Source organism: Theobroma umbraticum, unplaced genomic scaffold, assembly GCF_002168275.2.
Source record: "Theobroma umbraticum cultivar Fairchild unplaced genomic scaffold, ASM216827v3 scaffold_12.1, whole genome shotgun sequence".
NCBI classification, from domain to species: domain Eukaryota; kingdom Viridiplantae; phylum Streptophyta; class Magnoliopsida; order Malvales; family Malvaceae; genus Theobroma; species Theobroma umbraticum.
Window position 1 is genome coordinate 446,418 of NW_018397269.1, and position 17,814 is coordinate 464,231.

Below are 17,814 nucleotides of genomic sequence, written 5' to 3' on the forward strand. Positions count from 1 at the left end.
CCAACAATATCCATGCAGTACTGCTTTTGCTTCCTCAGTTGGGGGTTCTTTACGCCACTGGTTTCACCTGATTCAACGCAACGTTTATGAACCCTCTTTACCTCTATTGCCATCTTTCCCATAGAACTTTGTTTCTGTGAGAAAACATCAAAAGGGTTTCTGATTGAGACTTGCTCAGTTTTCCATTCCCTCATGGATATCTTACTTGAAATTAGTCTCATACAATTTGTATATTTTTTGCTCTTATCCTCGACCAACATTCGTTTCATCGACCTACCAGTAGAAGACTTGTTGGTAAAGGGTTTTTCTTTCATGAGGGGAGGTTTCTTGCTGGAGGGGTTATCCCTGAGTCTGCGTACATACCAACGAAAAGCCACACGTTTATGCTTCTTGATAGCTCCTTCATGGACTAGTGTGGCTTTCTTGAAGGAATCAGGCGAGTTATCGACAGCAATATCAATCTTCAACCCTTGTCTTTGGCTCATTGTTTGCTTCATCAACTTCTCTTTCTCCAACTCTCCCCGGGCAGCCACTGCAACCTCTACCAAGCCGTGGAAGGCGGTCCAGTCTTCCGCTTTTTCCTTACCCTTAGAATCCTCGAAACCCTTCATCTTTGCTTTCTTCTTCTTCTTTCAAAGGTTTTTTGTGTTTCACTCAATTATCTTAGGGTTAATAGCATTAGAGAATAATAAGCAGGGTAGGGAAGTTAATAAATAATGAAGGAACGGACGTATCATGATCTTCAAGTTAGATCGGAATTCCTATTTTCCTTAAAACCCTTTTCCTCTTACTGTAAGGTTTTGGAGATTGAGGTTTTAGGCTTTGTTTTGGTTTTTCCCTCATAAAAAAAAAAGAAAAAATAAATTACTTAAACTCTTTCTTTTCTTTTCTTTTTTCTTTCATCTTATTCCTTTACTAAATACTATACAGTGGTAAAAGATAACTTAATTTCTTCTTCCCTGTTTTATGGTCCAAGGACGAATAAACAGCAATGTAGATAGCGTCCACCAAAAAACAAAGAAATTAAGCCCTGAGAAAATTGCACTCCTTATCAATGTTTGTTGATCAGCACCTCCTTGGGTTGAAGATAAGGGTCGTACTTATTTTCATTCCTATCAACTTTTAAGAACTAAAACAATGGATTAGATTCCTCTAATCCATTATTGAAACATTAAATTTCCAAAGCTTTCAAACAAAAATTCTTTTAGATTCTTTTTTTCTACTTAAGATTTTTGGAACAAGGATGAGTAAATTTTTATTTCTCAAACAGAATATGTCTAAATTGGAAAAGAATAAATAAAAGAAAAATCTTTATCTTATAATATTTGTGGTATTGAGTCTCAATTTTTTTAACTGTTGTTATAAAATAATTGTAGGGAGACTTTAAAGTTTACCCTATAGACTAATTGGTTTTTGAATCTCTCTATTTGATCCTATATTCAAAGTCTTGGTCCCCTTCGCAACAAATGAGGCCTCCATTCATTTCTCTCAAACCCCAGCCTTCATACCAAGTAGTTTCCAAGTATACATCCAAGATTTAAGGGTGGCGATTCCCAAAGGTACAAAATCTTACTTTGTGCAGCTGGCATATGATGATACAGAATTCGCCATTGTTTATCATGGCAGCGAGCACAAGTACAAACTACAAAATCCATATTTTCTATTGGACAATGGTTTATCCATGAACAGATCAGCCCTGCTACAATGCAACTCCTAGTTCCTTAGAAGTTAGAAGAGACTCCAAAAACAAATTATAGCTTTCTATTCATTATCGTGAACAACCGTTTTATGTTAATTTTCTATCTCATATTTTTTCTTTTTCTGAATTCGATCTATTGCATCTATATCTATTCATTGGAATACATTTCACTAGAAAGAGTTACAACCAATGACTGAAGGTTCCTCCTATTCACATCAATCCACAACACAGAATCCCCACCAGCAGAGGTGACGGTTTGCCACCAAAGAGCCAACCCCATAAGCTTAAACTTGTGACAGTATCTTAGAAGGCCATTTTTTGCACCTCTGACCCAAAGAATATAAGACAAGCTTGTGAGTCAGTACCCGTATCGATCATTTAATGTAGTTCTCCCATCACCAGATTGCCCTGCAAGGAACACGAAAAAATTGCAATAAAGTCACGCTGCAATTCCAAAAGAATAGAATCACTTTGCAATCCATTCAGCAGCATCCATTAGAGATGCTACAGCAATACTGAAATTTCAGGTTCAATTGACAATAACCAAAAAATAGAGTACCTTCAGGAGGAACCCAAGATTCATATTCTGGATTACTATTGAGAAATGAAGGCTTCTCAGGACCCATCACTTGTTTTGGCTTTTTCTCTTTCTTCTTTAATTGATTTCTGGCCAACATTTCAGGGGTTTCATGCAATTCCTCATCCTCTGCATGGTAACCTCTACTGTGCTTCAGCAACAGTGCCACAGCATTCTGTGCAATTTCTTCAGCTCCTGTAGAGGATGACGTAGATTGATCGGAGGCTTTGTCATCACCTTCAGATTTCTCAACCTGTTTCTGTTTCCTTATAATTAGACCAGAGGCAGTAGTTTCAATTCCTGAGTGCCCTTTAACCAGTGGATCATCAACACCCCCAAGTACTTTCTTCCTATCTTTGTAATCAACAAATTGGTCAACTTTATGTGTTTCTACTTCTACTTCTTGCTGTGACTCTTTAATCTCCTTGCTCTCAACAGCACCAAGCCACTGGGGCTTCACAACAGTATAGATAGCCTTTTTAACCTCAGCTGGATCACTAAGAATATTCTCTTCTGGTTTCTTGCTTGATTCCATAGAAACATCTGCAACTCCCTCTTTCGGCATGGGAGAATTTGCTGGTTCTTTAGATGTACTGATTTTGGGTTCCAATGGAGGCTGCTTATTGACAGCAGTAGGAGTTCTAGATTTGTCAGGTGCTGGTGCTTGTGCCTTAGTATCCCTTTTCTTAGCAGCTTCTCCTGTTGGATCAGCAATCTTCAACAGGTAGAAGATCCGGTCCAACTCAGACTGAAGGGCAAACAGTTCCTTCTGAAGTTGCGCGGTCCTATCAAGCACTGAAAGAAGAAAATAGGAAATCAGCCACTTTTGCTAGTTGCATCTCTCTATTTACCTTTTTGCTTTCTCAGATTGCTAAGAAAGTAAAAACAAATAGACGAAAAGATGAACATAGTTTAAAAATGAGCAAATAGCTTAAATGTACACAAATTCAAACACAGTCGCTGTGTAGAAAATTAAGTTCCTGCCTTTTATTCTCCATAAAACTCAGACATTTGGCCATTAATTGTTAAAAAAAAATAATTTTGCTTTATGCAAGGGTTACCTTTTGCTTTTTGCTTTTCGAAGGAAAAAGGAAGTAGCAAGAGGTTGCAACCAGAAGAAGCCTTAAAAAGAAAGAAAGAAACACACAAAAGCTAACCACCACAAATAACTGGAAAAAGCTTGAAGAAAGACCAGAATACCCATGCTAATCATATCAAAACAACTAATCTATGATTTGGAAATGATCAGAGTGCTGATTCTTTGCATCATCAGCAATCTGCATCTTTTATGTGCAGAACTTTTAGCAATCTATTTTTTAAATTTATAAAAGTTATCTCACCTAGCTGGGAAGAAAGCCCAGACATGTAAGCATCAAGTGCATCTCCAGCTTCTGTTTCTAATGCAGTTTCTGATGCCATTTTGTTCCCCTCACTTAACAGCAACTCCTTCTTGTCTTCAATTTCTTTCATAATGGCATCTCTCTTATCAAGAAGACTATCAGCAGTTTCAATAGACTGGGTTTCACCAACTTTCAGCACAGTAGGTTTCTTCTTTGTCCGGTCATAAAATTCATCATCATCACTGAAGAATCACAAATCATTGCGAGTGTTAACTGTTAATCTAGTTTCACAATTGAAGAATAAACCAGATGCATATCCTTATCACATGCTTAAAAGAAGGGAAGAAACTTTAAATAAAATGCATATAAATTGAGAAATGTAAACGCAATAACTGCTAATTACAAATATGTTTTAGATGAGTACCTAAAGCAAATAACTAAGAATATAAAATGATTTTGCGTACATTTCAACAATTTTGGCACCAGAGGCAAACATAAAATCTCTTTTTTGTTGTTTTGCTTTATCCTCAAAGATTTCTGTTTCCATCGGGAATTTCTCAAAAGGATAAATTACCTTGAAAAGTCTTCATCGTCATCTTCTGGCCCTCCTTTCCTCTTACCATGAGATATCCTTCCAGCACGTGCACCTATGCTTTCACGAATGCTTTCATTTAGTGTCTCTTCCAAGTTTTCAAGCTCTTCCATTATCTACCAAAATTGTATGAAATAGTGTCAATACTTTATTTTAATTTCACTTCACAGTCAAAGGGAAGAAGGGGGCCAAAAAGAAACCTTATGGCCCAATCTCAAAGAATCAAACCATATACTCCAGGGGAAAAACATCAAACTCCAATCAAAATAACTTTCAATATACCTGTGTTATTCTTTGTTCATTCCTAGCAATCTGAGTTTGCTGGCCCTGTGTTAACCCGCCTTGAGCAATATCTTTGGCACGTATTGCATCTATCTCTTTCTTCATATGAGCAATCTACATCCAGAAGAATGAATTGTAAATGATAAAATAACAAGCACTGAAACTGACATGAAAAAAAGAGAAAGTGACACCTCTAAGTCTAATTGAAAGACCTAGAAAGAGAGTTTAGACAACTAAACTGAGCAGCCTAAATGAGGAAAAAACTATCATTATATTCATTTTCTAAGAAGAATTCACAAAGAGAAAAGGGCTTGCCTTTTCAGTCCTTTTTATTATCTTATCACGGGTTTTTTCCTGCTTCTCTGTAAGCTGTCCTTTGTAGGTTTGCCAAGTCATTTCATCAGCATCGTCCTAAATATCCAAATGACTTCAGTGAGTAGAAAAGAAGAATGACAAATTATCTGCTAGTCTTGCATCAAAACAATATGAATTTGGGATTTAACAAGAAAATTTACAACATATGAGGCATCAAGTAAACATAATACACTCTATAAAAAAAAGTGAAAATGATAAGACAGCCTATAATAAATTGATATGCATCACTAAGGCATTTGAATCAGCAACAAGACTAAATTGCCAGCGGGGAAGAAAGTCACCAAATTCTTGATATCTATCGAATTGCTTGCTGATAGATTAATGCAGATCCTCAAAGTACAACAATTTCGTGTTTGCACTCATCAAAATTTTGAGTGAAAAGTACAGGTCTTTCTTTGTTTAGAAAAAAAATAGTTCTAATATCACATGAAAATCAACAAAAAAAATTCCTAGTTAACAGAATTATATGTATAGCATAAGAGGTTAATAACAAAACAACCAGACAAAGTTGCATATAAGCTAATTTTATTAGTTTCAAGGTATTTCAATCTGATTAAAAATACAAGTTACACAAACCTCTGCTTCTTCAATAGCGTCCTCTCCAATGCCCCATGAGATACCATCAGCAAGAGATGCTTCTGCCCTTGCTCGTCGAAGTGAAGCTTCCTGATCTAACATCTCTTCTCGGATCTTAGCTTCTCTCATGATTTTCAAGTCTTTTTCCTACAACCAAAAACCATTAGAAAATTACAGCAATCAAAAACAATAAATACAATTGCATCAAAAAAAAAAAACCAAAATTCTATGACTGACAAAAAAAACCTTCTGCTATTTCTTTCTGATTCTTTTTCCAGCAAAAGAATAGAATGTATAGATGATAAAGCCAAAAAGAAGCCTATAATCCAGAACTTAGAACTCCACAGAGTACTTCCTCATACAAATCCAGGAGGAGATGTCAAGTAATAAAAGTAAATATGATTACTTAGTGCCTTTTTCTTTGAAGAAGATACAACTGGATTCTTAATGTTAGTTTTCTGGACCCTCACTCCTTCCTTCAAACACTTGCTTGGTATCTTTTTTTTTTTTATAAATTTGAAAAAGGAAATGATTTCACAGGAAAAGGAATCTCTGGCAAGAAATTCATCAACGCACAGGAAGTTCAGTGGTTTAAGAATTTTGTAACGCACCCTAGCCACTACTCTCTACAAAATTCTGAAAGAGAGTTCCAGTTAAAATATCTTCAGGCAGTTGGATGCAGCATGTATTAATGAATAAACTATAACGAACATATATGGGAAAAGGTGCACATTTTTCCTTTTGGTAGATATGGAGGTACAAGAGGAGAGCGAGGCCCAAGGGAGGGTAACAACCACTAGGCCAAGCCTGAGTTGTTGAACACGATGATGCATATTTCTGTCTACATAGATGCCACTGCACACGTATGTACATTTTTTCATAAATTGAACACCAACATGTGATTGAATATGATTATTTGACAAGTTTCATAAATGTTTTTGATAATGAAAACTGATAATTCTAATAAAAATAAAGATTTGTGCACACAAACAAAAGCATTTATAATGAAAAATGTAATTCTCAGTTATCTGTTAAACACTTAAACCCCTAAATTGAAAACTAAGATCAAATCAAAGAATGAATAACCAAATAAGTTGCATAAAAACCTTACCGGTGGCATCAACTCAGAAGGGCCTTGGAAGATATACAAACGAGATGACCTGCACAATGAAAAAAAAGAAACAAAAGATAATCACAAACCCGAATAATATCCTTTTTCTCACCCATCTTTTTCCTTTTTCTTCCATAAGTAAATAATGAAAAAAAATAAGAACGTTCAACATATGTATAAGAGGTAAATGCAATGAAGCACTAAAAGGTTTCAACAGTGCAGAACAAACTGAACCCAGACCCATTAAACATAAAACGTACAGAAACTTACAAGCCCCACCCTACTAACACCCCCACAACCCAGCCGCTCTCTTTCCCTATACTTGCATGTCTATAAAAAATAAATGATGAATGTGCAAGTGAAGAATCTATGCCTTCTATAGCAAATGCTCCATTTTCCCACCATAATATCCACTATTCCCAACAAATTAGAGCATAAAAGAGCCAAGCTAAATATTCCTTTTGTATGGACTAGGGACAGATGGGTTTATGCACATCAGAATAGCATGCAGTGCTCAACCTAAATTCAGCTCTAGGACTGGAATAGCCTTTTCCCTTTGCGAAGGATGCCAGTCAAATGAATAAGAAAAACAATCCAAAGGAAAATCAAATGGGACTGGAAATACGAATGAATGGCATTGAAAAGAAAGATGGAGAAGCAAAAATATGAGCAAATCAAGACATGCAAGCAGTAGACTACTTACTGGCCAAATCGAATGACATCACCTACATGTAAGTCCACATAAGTCCTTTTTGTCACCTAATTAAATTGGAAAGAAAAATCAACTTAGAATGCATCACAAACACAAGACATTATAATCTAGCAGCAAGTCCATAAAATTTCCCACATAAAACAAGGATTGTATCAAACAAGCAACTTAGGGAAATTGGGCAATCGAGCATTAAATGATCAAGATAACAAAGGCTTAGTTGTGTTCTTCCTCTACAAGAGATATACAAATCCTGAACAAATTAACAATATGTTTATCTATTCTTTTACTTAACTGATTCATTATAAAAAATTTATTAATATCGATAACTTCTCCACTGCTAGAAGCAAAAATAATTGGACAGGAAAAAAATTTATGCCAGGAAGAACAGCCAAAAATTTCAAGCATTGTAAGCATAGCTCTAAAGTATCTAAATGTAATAACCTAAGACAAAAATACAACTAATAGATTAAATATTCCTCAAATTTCCCATACTACATGAGATCAAAACTCCAAAAGCAGCACATAACTGAAAGAATAGAAGATAAAAATTTGTAGCGTGAAGCAGAAAGTTTGACTGTCTGTATTTGTTGCCTTTTTGCTGAATTCCCAAACAATTACAGAAACACTGTAGCATGACAATATGCAACTGATACAACAAACAGAACACCGTTGTGTGGCAATACCTGACTCTTGTTGATAAAAGTGCCATGTGTACTGCCAAGATCATAAAGATAGGCCTGCCCACTGCTCCTAAACTGAAGCACTAGTAAAGAGAAAAAAGTAATTAAATAACAAAAGGAAAAGCATTAACACATTCCTATGGTTAAAGTTCTACTTAATCCTCACATTCCTTGACATTAAATAGTTGTATATAAAACCACTGATTTTTCAAGTGCACCAAACATACTAGCAATAGTATTACAAGGATAAAGAAGAGAAAAAATATTTACAAAGAAAACGATCTCATTAAAACACCATCTTGTTTAGTTCAGATGCCACAAATTTGTTAGTGGGGTTGTCATGAGCAACGACTTGTAGAATAGAGAACATATGGGAGTAAATCGGAGATCAGAGAATGCTTTCATCATGCTGTCCACGACAAATCAAGGATCACAAAAGGCTGGTCATGTATGATGAGCTGCTTCAAGAGGGTATAGAGTTATATATTTAAGACTAAGTTGATCAAGCAGTTCACAGGAGTATCACAACCCTTAGATGCTATCATGTCAGGTAAAGTAATATGGTTTATTATAAAGTACAAACACTAGCCAGAAGATTTCACCAACTCAGCAAGTTAAATTGCATAAAATACATGAAGATAACTACTTCTTGGTTGGCCAACAAATTGAAATATGTTATCTCTGACCAAGAATGATGGTCGCCAATTTCGATTCTTTTCGATACATTTTATGGTTATGGACATAAGACTTTGTTAACCTTTCAAAATGACTTTGAAAAATATGTTATGCCCATAACCATAACCTTGATGATGTAAACTTCACAAAGGGGTAAAAAAAAAAGCATTTCGTTTCTCGGGTATCCAACTTATTTGCCATTTAAAACCATCAATGTTAATACTAAGATAATTGAATCTACTTCTTTAGAATCCCAAGAACTTACGTATTTGCAATCCTTATCCTATTTCACAAACAAAATATTTTCACAAAGACAAACAAAATGTCCAAGTTCACCAACCAAACTTAAGCTATTAATTCCTAACATAACAAATACAGAACAATAACATGACCAAATAAAAAACATTTACCAGCATGAAACCGCGAAATAGTGGGATGCTCAAGCACAAAATCACAGAGATCAACACGCCCAAACATATAAGCTCCCTTCTCGTACCTACACAAACAAATTTCGTTATTATTCAACAATTCCACAAAAACAATAAATAAAAATGAAGGCTTTGAAAAAAGAAAAAGAAAAAAGGGACGTGGGTTAAAAATAATTACACTTTAAATTGGTCAATGATGCAGCCATCCTTGAGGACCTCAAGGAAGAAATGGTGAGAAGGAGGTCCACTCCACTGAGGGATTGTGTAAGGCACAGGAGATTGTTTTGAATTTGAAGGCTTTTCAATTGAATTTGGTTCTGAATCTGAATTTGACTCCTTTTCTTGGTCTTGCGGGTTTTGGGGGTTAGGTTTTTTGGCAGGAGGTGGAGGTGGAGGACCCATTGAGGTTTTGGCTGTTGTGGGTTCGGATTCTTCTTGGGTTACAGGTTCCGGTTCCGCCGAGGGGTTAGGGTTCCGGGAAGGCGGTGGACCCATCGTGGTAGTCATGGTTGCGGGACAGAGAGTAGAGAGGTGTTGCAGAGTTTGGGGAGGCAAAGGCGCCACAGAGGGAGCTATGTTGAACGGAACTAAAGAAAATGTGTCCGAAGTACGGACAAGGAGGAATGGGCGGGTCGGTTTTAGGGTGGATCCGGTTTGAATTTTTATCGTATATGCAGCGCAGGATAATGGGCACGGCCCAAAGTATAGAATTACAGATTATATATGACAAAATTAATATAAAATACATATATACATTACCGGCAAATGTATATTCTAAATATATTAGCAAAAATATTATATTCTTAATAATTCAATAGCCAAAGGATATATTGAGAAATATTGAAATTTTTTTTTGGATTAGTAAGCTTTTTTATTTATCCAGAGCACAAAGAACAAAGTTCCCGCTCTATGTTTTAAATGTCCAACAAATACCCTTTATATACAAGTGAAAAGTGACAATGCGTAGAAAGAACACAAAGAAACTGCCTGGCCGCTGATAGTATTAAACCGCCATATATCCTACAACTGACCAATCACAAGTTGACAACACAAATGTTAATTATTGAATCCAAGTAGAATAACCGACTCACACTGACACTACTACTCCTTGCAAAACGTGTATACATCACTAGTGAAAATACTCTGTTGCTTCCATTCGCACTTGAATCAATTGGTTTCTTTGGTTATTTCTTATTGCGTTTCCTTCACTCGGATTTTCGTCAACAACTATGGATTCTGTTGAGCTAAGAGGAGTAGTGAGGAATAGTTTAACGATGGAGTGGATAAAACTTAAAAGACTTTTGGCAAAGGTCCGCATGGATTGGTTCACTTGGTTAAACCAAAAAAGCCTATTTTTTATCAAGTTTTGGCTGTGAAATCTTGTCTCTACCAAGATTCCTTTTCACTTCTAAAGGAACAACAAGTCCCTAAAGAATTTGTTGGCTGTGGCAATATTGTTCCATGCTTTGGTGATATGTTGAGCACTGATCAAGAAGGGGCGCTGGTTTACAACTTGTTTCTGTTAGAACACCAAACTGAAAAACTTAGAAATTGGCTTCAAGGCGTGTATCAATGTCATTGTCTTAAGGTTTTATTCGCCCCACTTATAGTGTGCAAAAGAGTTACTGGCGTATAAATCTCGAAGATACAATGAAGCTCAGTGATTGATGGCGTTTTGCACTGACGAAATCAATCACTGAGCACTCATCGGAGTATAAAAGATTATCAAATTCTATAATATTTTTTTCAGGAAAATATATAGAAGAAACTTGGAAATTTTGAGGAAGAAGAAAGAGAGATATTACTGTTTTTCTGATTTTCATTGAATAAGAAATCTCTTTTATAGGCATAGATGCATGTTATCAACAAATACTATATGTGTCTGTTTCAAAGAGTTGCTCCTGTTGATCTTTTCCAACAGACGTGACTCTTTTTTTATTTTATTTTATTTATTGATTTAATTTTCAACAGACATAATCCTTCTTTTAATTTCCAACAGTCACAATTTTCTTTCTATGAAATCATATTTTTATTTGAAAATGTTCAACAGTTTCTTCAATATGTTATTGTTGGAAGTCTTTTGAATTTCATAATCAACGAAAATGGGGGCAACATTCCGGAATGTTATGCCAAGTGCTACACAAGAATGCTGGTTGAAGGGATTTAGGATATTCACGAGAGTGCCTATGTTCATTGAGATCTCAAGCCAAAAAATATCCTTGTTTATCAACTTTAGTCCTTACCAGCTATTACTCTTTTCAGCTTATGTATTTATGTGTGCTTGCTTAGTTCTTAATGCATTTTAACACTTGTCTTATGCATATGACCAAATGTTGTAGGCTATTATCCACGTATGAACCTATTATACTTAAATGTCTTTAGTAACTAGTAATGAATTAGATGAATTTTAGTTCTTTGTTTTACATATTTTATTCATCCTTGTTTTTCCTTGCTTGTAACGGAGGCTACATCATGCAGTTGTATCTTGACTTCTTCCAAATCATAACATGGTATTAGGGCTCAATTTAAGTTCCTAAAGGACCCAAACTCTAAATATCACTACAAAATTCTCCAAACAACAACTTGTCCTTTAAGAAAGGCAAATAGTAGTACCTTTTCTCATCAAACACCACTAACCTTTGGTGGAGCCAACTACTCTATTTGGTTTTGTAAAAGTGAGAGCCTACATGAGGGCCTACGACCTCTGGGATGTAGTTAAAGCAAAACATGGGAAAAGACAAATGCAAGTCTTGAATCTATTAAAAGGAGTTTGAGATCCTGAAGATGAAGGATAACAAAGCTATGAAGGACTGCAGAGATAAGTTTATGCAAGTAACAAATCAAGTGAGATTGTTAGGAGAAAATTTGTTCAATGGGTTCTTACTCGAGAGATTTGAAGCTAAAATCTCTTCATTGGAAGAGTCAAAGGATATCTCCAAAGTGACACTTACTAAAGAGTCAAAGGAAGAGCATTTGTTCATGGTTATGACCAAAGCCAAAGCTCCAACTTTAAAGGAATGAGCTTGGAATGAGCTGATGTTTCACTCGCAAGTATTAAGGAGGAGTGTTGAAGCTAATTCTTGCATGCAACCTGCAATAGCAGTTTAACACTTGTCTAGACTCAACTTAAGTCCTTACCAGTTATTACTCCTCTCAGCTTATGTGTTTACTTGTTATTATGCATGCTTAGCTCTTAATACATTTTAACACTTGTCTTATGCATGTGACCAAGTGTTGTAGGCTATTATCCACGTATGAACATGTTGTGCTTAAATGTCTTTGGCAACCAGTAATGAATTAGATGAACTTTAGTTTTTTGCTTTGCATACTTTATTCATCCTTGTTTTCCTTGTCTATAACAAAGGCTACATTATGCAGCTATATCTCAATTTCTTCCAGATCACAACATGGTTCCTTTAGCAATCTAAAGATTGCTAATTTTGGCTTGCTTAAGCAACCTGGAGAAAGAGATATGCTAGATCAGGTAAAACCCTGGATGCTAAATTTTTTAGGTACAACAGTTTACATGTGACTAGAATATGTTAAAGGTGGGATGGTCTCTCAGATGTATTATTCTTGAGATGATCACTGAAAAATTACCATGGGGATATCAGAGCTTGAGAGACTTGAAGATCAAGTTTAGATTTTCAAGGGATTGCCCAAAAATACCCGACAACATGTCAAGTGTAGGCAAAGATTTCTTGATGAAGTGTTTTGCAAAGGATCTTATCGAAAGGTGGACCGCTGATATGCTATTATGTCTTCTTTTTCTCCTTCCATGAAACAAAATTTGGCAACGTGCCTAGCTATTAATTAATTATTTTTACTGTAATAGTTCAAACACTATATTCTGCTAGCTATAATATTATTTTTTAATTCAGCTAAAATAATATTATAATTTAATAATTTATCAATTTTTATCATAGATTGAAACTTGGCAAGGGTGTTAGAATATTATCAAAGATTCATTCAATTTTTATATTAATTTATCAATTTCATTATATATAGTTTAGTAAGACATATAACATCTTTATAATTTGGTTGTGAAATTTAAACACTCCACTACGGATATATAAAATAATAATTTTTAAAATAATTAAATAAAATAATAAATTACTACAGTTTTAATATATATATAAAGAAAAGTTAAAAATTAATAAAGAGAAAATACTTGCTCTAATACTTTTTTTACCCATATTCCTTTTTACCCTTTTGTATTGTTCTCACTTTTTGGACTTCTATCTCATCCTTTTTCACTTCCAACATGCATCATACATTTTTTTTGTCATAAATCAATAATTAATCACTTAAATGTTCGAATTGTGGTTATCTTCATAAGACCTTTAATAATTCTTATCCAATTAATAGACTTCATATTTACCAAAAAATTAATTGAACTTAAACTTTGGAAGCAAATATTTTTTTTTCATTTTAAATAGCATGCTCTCGTATCACATCTTTTGCTTTTCGTTTTATTATTATTACTTTTGAGAATAATAAAATGTTTCTAAAATAAAACATATCTAAATTTTGAATCAACGACCAAATTTAATTCAATTTCGTCAAACTGTAAAAGAAAATAACTTCAAAGTTTGTAGACAACAGTTCGTTAATCCTTTCATTCTTTCCTTCGGTTGGTTTTCTTTAGTTATTGCTTATTTGTATTTTTTTCAATCATGTACTATCACCAACAGCCGTGGATTATGCTTGTAGTAAAAGGAGTATCAAGGAATACTTTAGCTATGGAGTGGATCAAACTCATGACTCTTGGCAAGGGTTCATTTGGAGTTGTTCACTTGGTGAAACCAATAAAGCCTGTTCTTGATCAAAGTTTTGCTGCAAAATCTTGTCTTTACCATAATTCCTTTTACATCAAAAGGAACCACAAATCCTTGAAGGATTTGTTCGCTGTCAAAATATTGTTCAACACGTTTTAATATTGTGATCTCAAGTCGAAAAACATCCTACTTTATCCTTCAGGTTAAAATCGTTTGATTAATAGTCTAAAAATTATTGATTTGGCCTGGCTAAGTAACCTAGAGAAAGAGTAGATAGGCCAGCTGGGATGCTAATCTTTCCAAGCACACCAGTTCACATGCCACCAGAATCTATTGATGATGGGAAAATCAGTGCTTCGTTTGTTAGTTACCCACATAATGTTAGTTTCTTATGTTCAGTTATGATCTGTATATCACCCATTCTCCACTTACCTTCTGTTAACCACTTTGACATGCTCACTTTCTTGTTTGGATTATGTCTTTGATGGGAAGACTATATATATATATATATATATATGTAAGAAAATTGAGTATGGGCCCTTAAGCTTAGCATTTTTTTAAATACATACCATCTAAGTGAGAATGCTAGAGTTTAAAAGTGCTTTTATATTTAAAAGGTTCTTTTTGTGACATCAATGGCTGGATGTTAGTACCCAATTTTGCATTTCGATTTTTTTGTATGTTAATTTTGTTAAAGTGCATAGGTATAGGCATCTATGATGTCTTATAGTTGGTATTAGAGCAGTTTTAACCTCTGTCTTGATGTGTTTGAGTTTCTATATTTGTTTGCAAAAATAGTAGAAAATTTTGTTTTATAAACTTGAAATTGTTTAGTCAAATTTTTAATAAAATGATGTTGGAAAGCTAAAGGAAATTCAGTTCTAAGCAAAACGGCTTTTGACATGTCGAAAATGGACTTCCAAAGATCGAGATATAATCAAATTTATGAAACTGGTTCAATGTTGGGTTGAACAAATCCGGTTGGAGGTAGAAGACGATGAATTAAAAAAAAATATGAACTACTACTTTTCTTTTGATAAGTTTAGGGCATGAACATATTTCTTTTCTTTTAATACAAGGGTCTGCTTCTTTTCTTTTAATGAGTTTGGATATGGGTTTCTTATCCATACATTGGTGAAAAGTTGGGTCATAAGTGATTCAACCAATTCTAACAAAGTCCAGCAATTATTCTTTTGGGATATACATATGTTTTTTAACCCAAAACATAACAGGACAATAAAAAAATGTCATTTTAAAACAAATTTTTTTTAACAATTTTTAATGTTTGATTTTATGCATAAATTAATGAATGTATGCATTTTAAATGTATCGATTTGTACTCTTTGTCTTATCTAGTTTATGTATACATGTAGATCCCTGAACTGGACTTTGAGATCCCATACATGTTGCTTAACTATTTTATGCATAAAATTGGATGTCATGTGATCAATATAATTTAATTAATTAAAGATTAGTTATAGCATCTTTGATTATACTAAATTATATGTTAAGTTTCCTTGAATCACATGTAGAAAAATGACATCAATTGTGATTAATCATATCCAAATATGATAAAATTTATCCCACAGGATTTTTTATTATATTTGTATAATTAATTAGGATGAAATAACATATTATTTTTCTTAATTTACTAACAAGAATTAAGAAAATGAATATAATTTGATAGTTCCGTCATGAAGTTTGTATATGAATCTTTGAAATAAAACTTGGCTCACAGGCAATTTTTATTTGTTATTTGATTCATATTTTTAAGCATGATTTACATGTTTTACATTGATAAAATATGACATTTTTTTGCCTCAATTTCTATGACTTAAGTATGTACATTTGCTTTAATGCAGTTATACAACCTATGAATTTTTCTTATATCAAATGTGATATTCTCGATTTAAATAGTGATAACTATAAAATATGGAAGGAGAAGATTCTTCTCCAATTAGGATGAATGGACATTGATTACGCTATTCGGAAGGATGAACCACCTACATCTACTGATACTAGCACTCAAGCTAAAATTGTTCTTTATGATGAGACTAGACTGATTTAAACTCATTTTGTGTTTATCTCAAGAAACCTATATCAATAGGATTTTAGAGAGGTTTCAAATGAAGGATTGTTCACCGAGTGTAACACCTATTGTGAAGGGTGACAGGTTCAATTTGAACCAATGCCAGAAAAATGGGATTGAAAGGGAACAAATGAAAAACTTTCCGTATGCTTCTGCTGTTGGGAGCTTAATGTATGCTCAGGTTTCTACAAGACCTCACATTGCATTTGTTGTTGGAATGTTGGGCAGATATTAGAGTAACCCAAGTGTGGACCACTAGAGAGCTGCAAAGAAGGTGATGAGGGGACCAAAGATTACATGCTTATGTATAGGTGAACTAACAACTTGAAAGTAGTTGGTTACTCGGATTCGAATTTCTCCAGGTGTGTTGATTCACAAAAATCAACATATGGATATGTTTTTATATTTGTTGGTAAAGCCATGTCTTCGAGGAGTGCAAAACAAACCTTAACGGCTACTTCTACTATGGAAGTTGAGTTCGTTTCTTGTTTTGAAGCTACCTCACATGGTAATGGTTGAAGAGTGTCATATCTAGGCTTAGAATTGTGGATTCCATTTCTAAGCCATTAATGATGTATTATGACAATTCAGTTACGGTTTTCTTGGCTAAAAACAACAAAAGTGGTAGTCGAAGTAAACACATCAATATCAAGTTCTTAGCCATAAGAGAATGTGCTAGGGAGAACAAAATGGTCATTGAGCATGCTAGCACTGAATTGATGATTGCTGATCCTTTAACAAAAGGCATGCCACTAATGAAATTTAAGGATCATGTAGCACGAATGGGACTTGGTTCCATCATGTGATTTTTGTTGTATGAACTTTTATCATTTGTAATGAAACTCTTATTCATTTGTGTGTTGTCTCATCTTTATGTACACATTTATTTTGAGAGTAACGATCATTATTGGACCTAGAATAAACATAAGGTTTATTCATTAAGTTATGATGGGCTGACATTAAAAAAAAAGAATGCATAGTGATGCATGGAAGATAATACTCGTTCATAGAGGATTTGTCGCTATGATTCATATATTTTGTTTCTTTTCTTAAGAAGAAAGATTTGTGGATTTTGGGTATTATTAAATAAAATATATAGACCAACTAGAAGAATGTTAGTTACCCGTGTTCAGTTATGGTACGCATATCACTCACGCTCCACTAACTTTCTGTTAACCACTTTAACATATCCACTTTCTTTGTTTTGGTTACGTCTTTGATGGAAAGACGATATATGTATATATATATATAAGAAAACCGAGTATGGGTCCCTAAGTTCAGCATTTTCTAAATACACATCATCTAAGTGAGATTGCTAGAGTTTAGAAATACCCTTATACAAATAAGCTTATTCTTGTGACATCTATGACTAGAGGTTAGTATCCAATTCTGCATTTTGATTTTTCTGTATGTTAATTTTGTTAACGTGCATATGTATAGCATCTATGATGTCTTATATCATTTAGATACATAGTCGCTAGGGTGCATTGTTCTCGATATGATTACTGGACAACTACCACGGGATGTAAGAACTTGGCAGAATTTGGCGATCAAGGTCATCTCTTCGACTAACTCACCAAAAATACCCGAAAACGTGTCAAGCGCAAGAAAAGATTTCTTGACGAAGTGTTTTGCAAGGGATCCTAGTGAAAGGTGGACTGCTGTTATGCTGTTAAGCCATCCTTTTCTCCTTCCAGACTGCATCTTGTTGCCTTCTCAAAGAAACTCTCTTCACCCTGCTCAAGCTGTTTGTTATGTTCCATTGATGAAACAACAAATGATGCTACTTGTCTAGTGGGAAGAAATCAGAGAACTGAAATAGCAAGCTTCTCTTAAACATCTAAAGCTCTTCCCTATTGTAAATGGGCTAAAATCAACTTTTATATTATAATATAGAACT

At 34.3% G+C, this 17,814-nt stretch overlaps 1 protein-coding gene and 1 pseudogene across 2 annotated transcripts in view; both read right to left on the reverse strand.

The window, feature by feature from the left end:
- Positions 1 to 1,643: 1,643 nt before the first annotated feature.
- Positions 1,644 to 9,658, reverse strand: LOC110425665 (SMAD/FHA domain-containing protein). Its single transcript, XM_021440603.2, has 12 exons — positions 9,226 to 9,658; positions 9,030 to 9,115; positions 7,948 to 8,027; positions 7,256 to 7,311; positions 6,553 to 6,601; positions 5,442 to 5,588; positions 4,806 to 4,901; positions 4,491 to 4,604; positions 4,191 to 4,324; positions 3,617 to 3,858; positions 2,259 to 3,071; positions 1,644 to 2,107 (listed from the first exon to the last, which is right to left on the reverse strand). Exons 1-12 carry the CDS (start codon positions 9,552 to 9,554, stop codon positions 2,058 to 2,060), a joined length of 2,196 nt encoding a protein of 731 aa, XP_021296278.1. The 5' UTR covers positions 9,555 to 9,658; the 3' UTR covers positions 1,644 to 2,057.
- A 2,767-nt stretch (positions 9,659 to 12,425) lies between these two features.
- Positions 12,426 to 17,814, reverse strand: part of LOC110425934 (amino acid transporter AVT6B-like) — an 8,117-nt pseudogene continuing 2,728 nt past the window's right edge. Inside the window, exons 6-7 of the transcript XR_016351871.1 lie at positions 13,219 to 13,256; positions 12,426 to 12,505 (exon numbers count right to left, since the gene is read on the reverse strand). The product of XR_016351871.1 is annotated as an amino acid transporter AVT6B-like (transcript). The remainder of the gene's footprint in view (positions 12,506 to 13,218; positions 13,257 to 17,814) is intronic.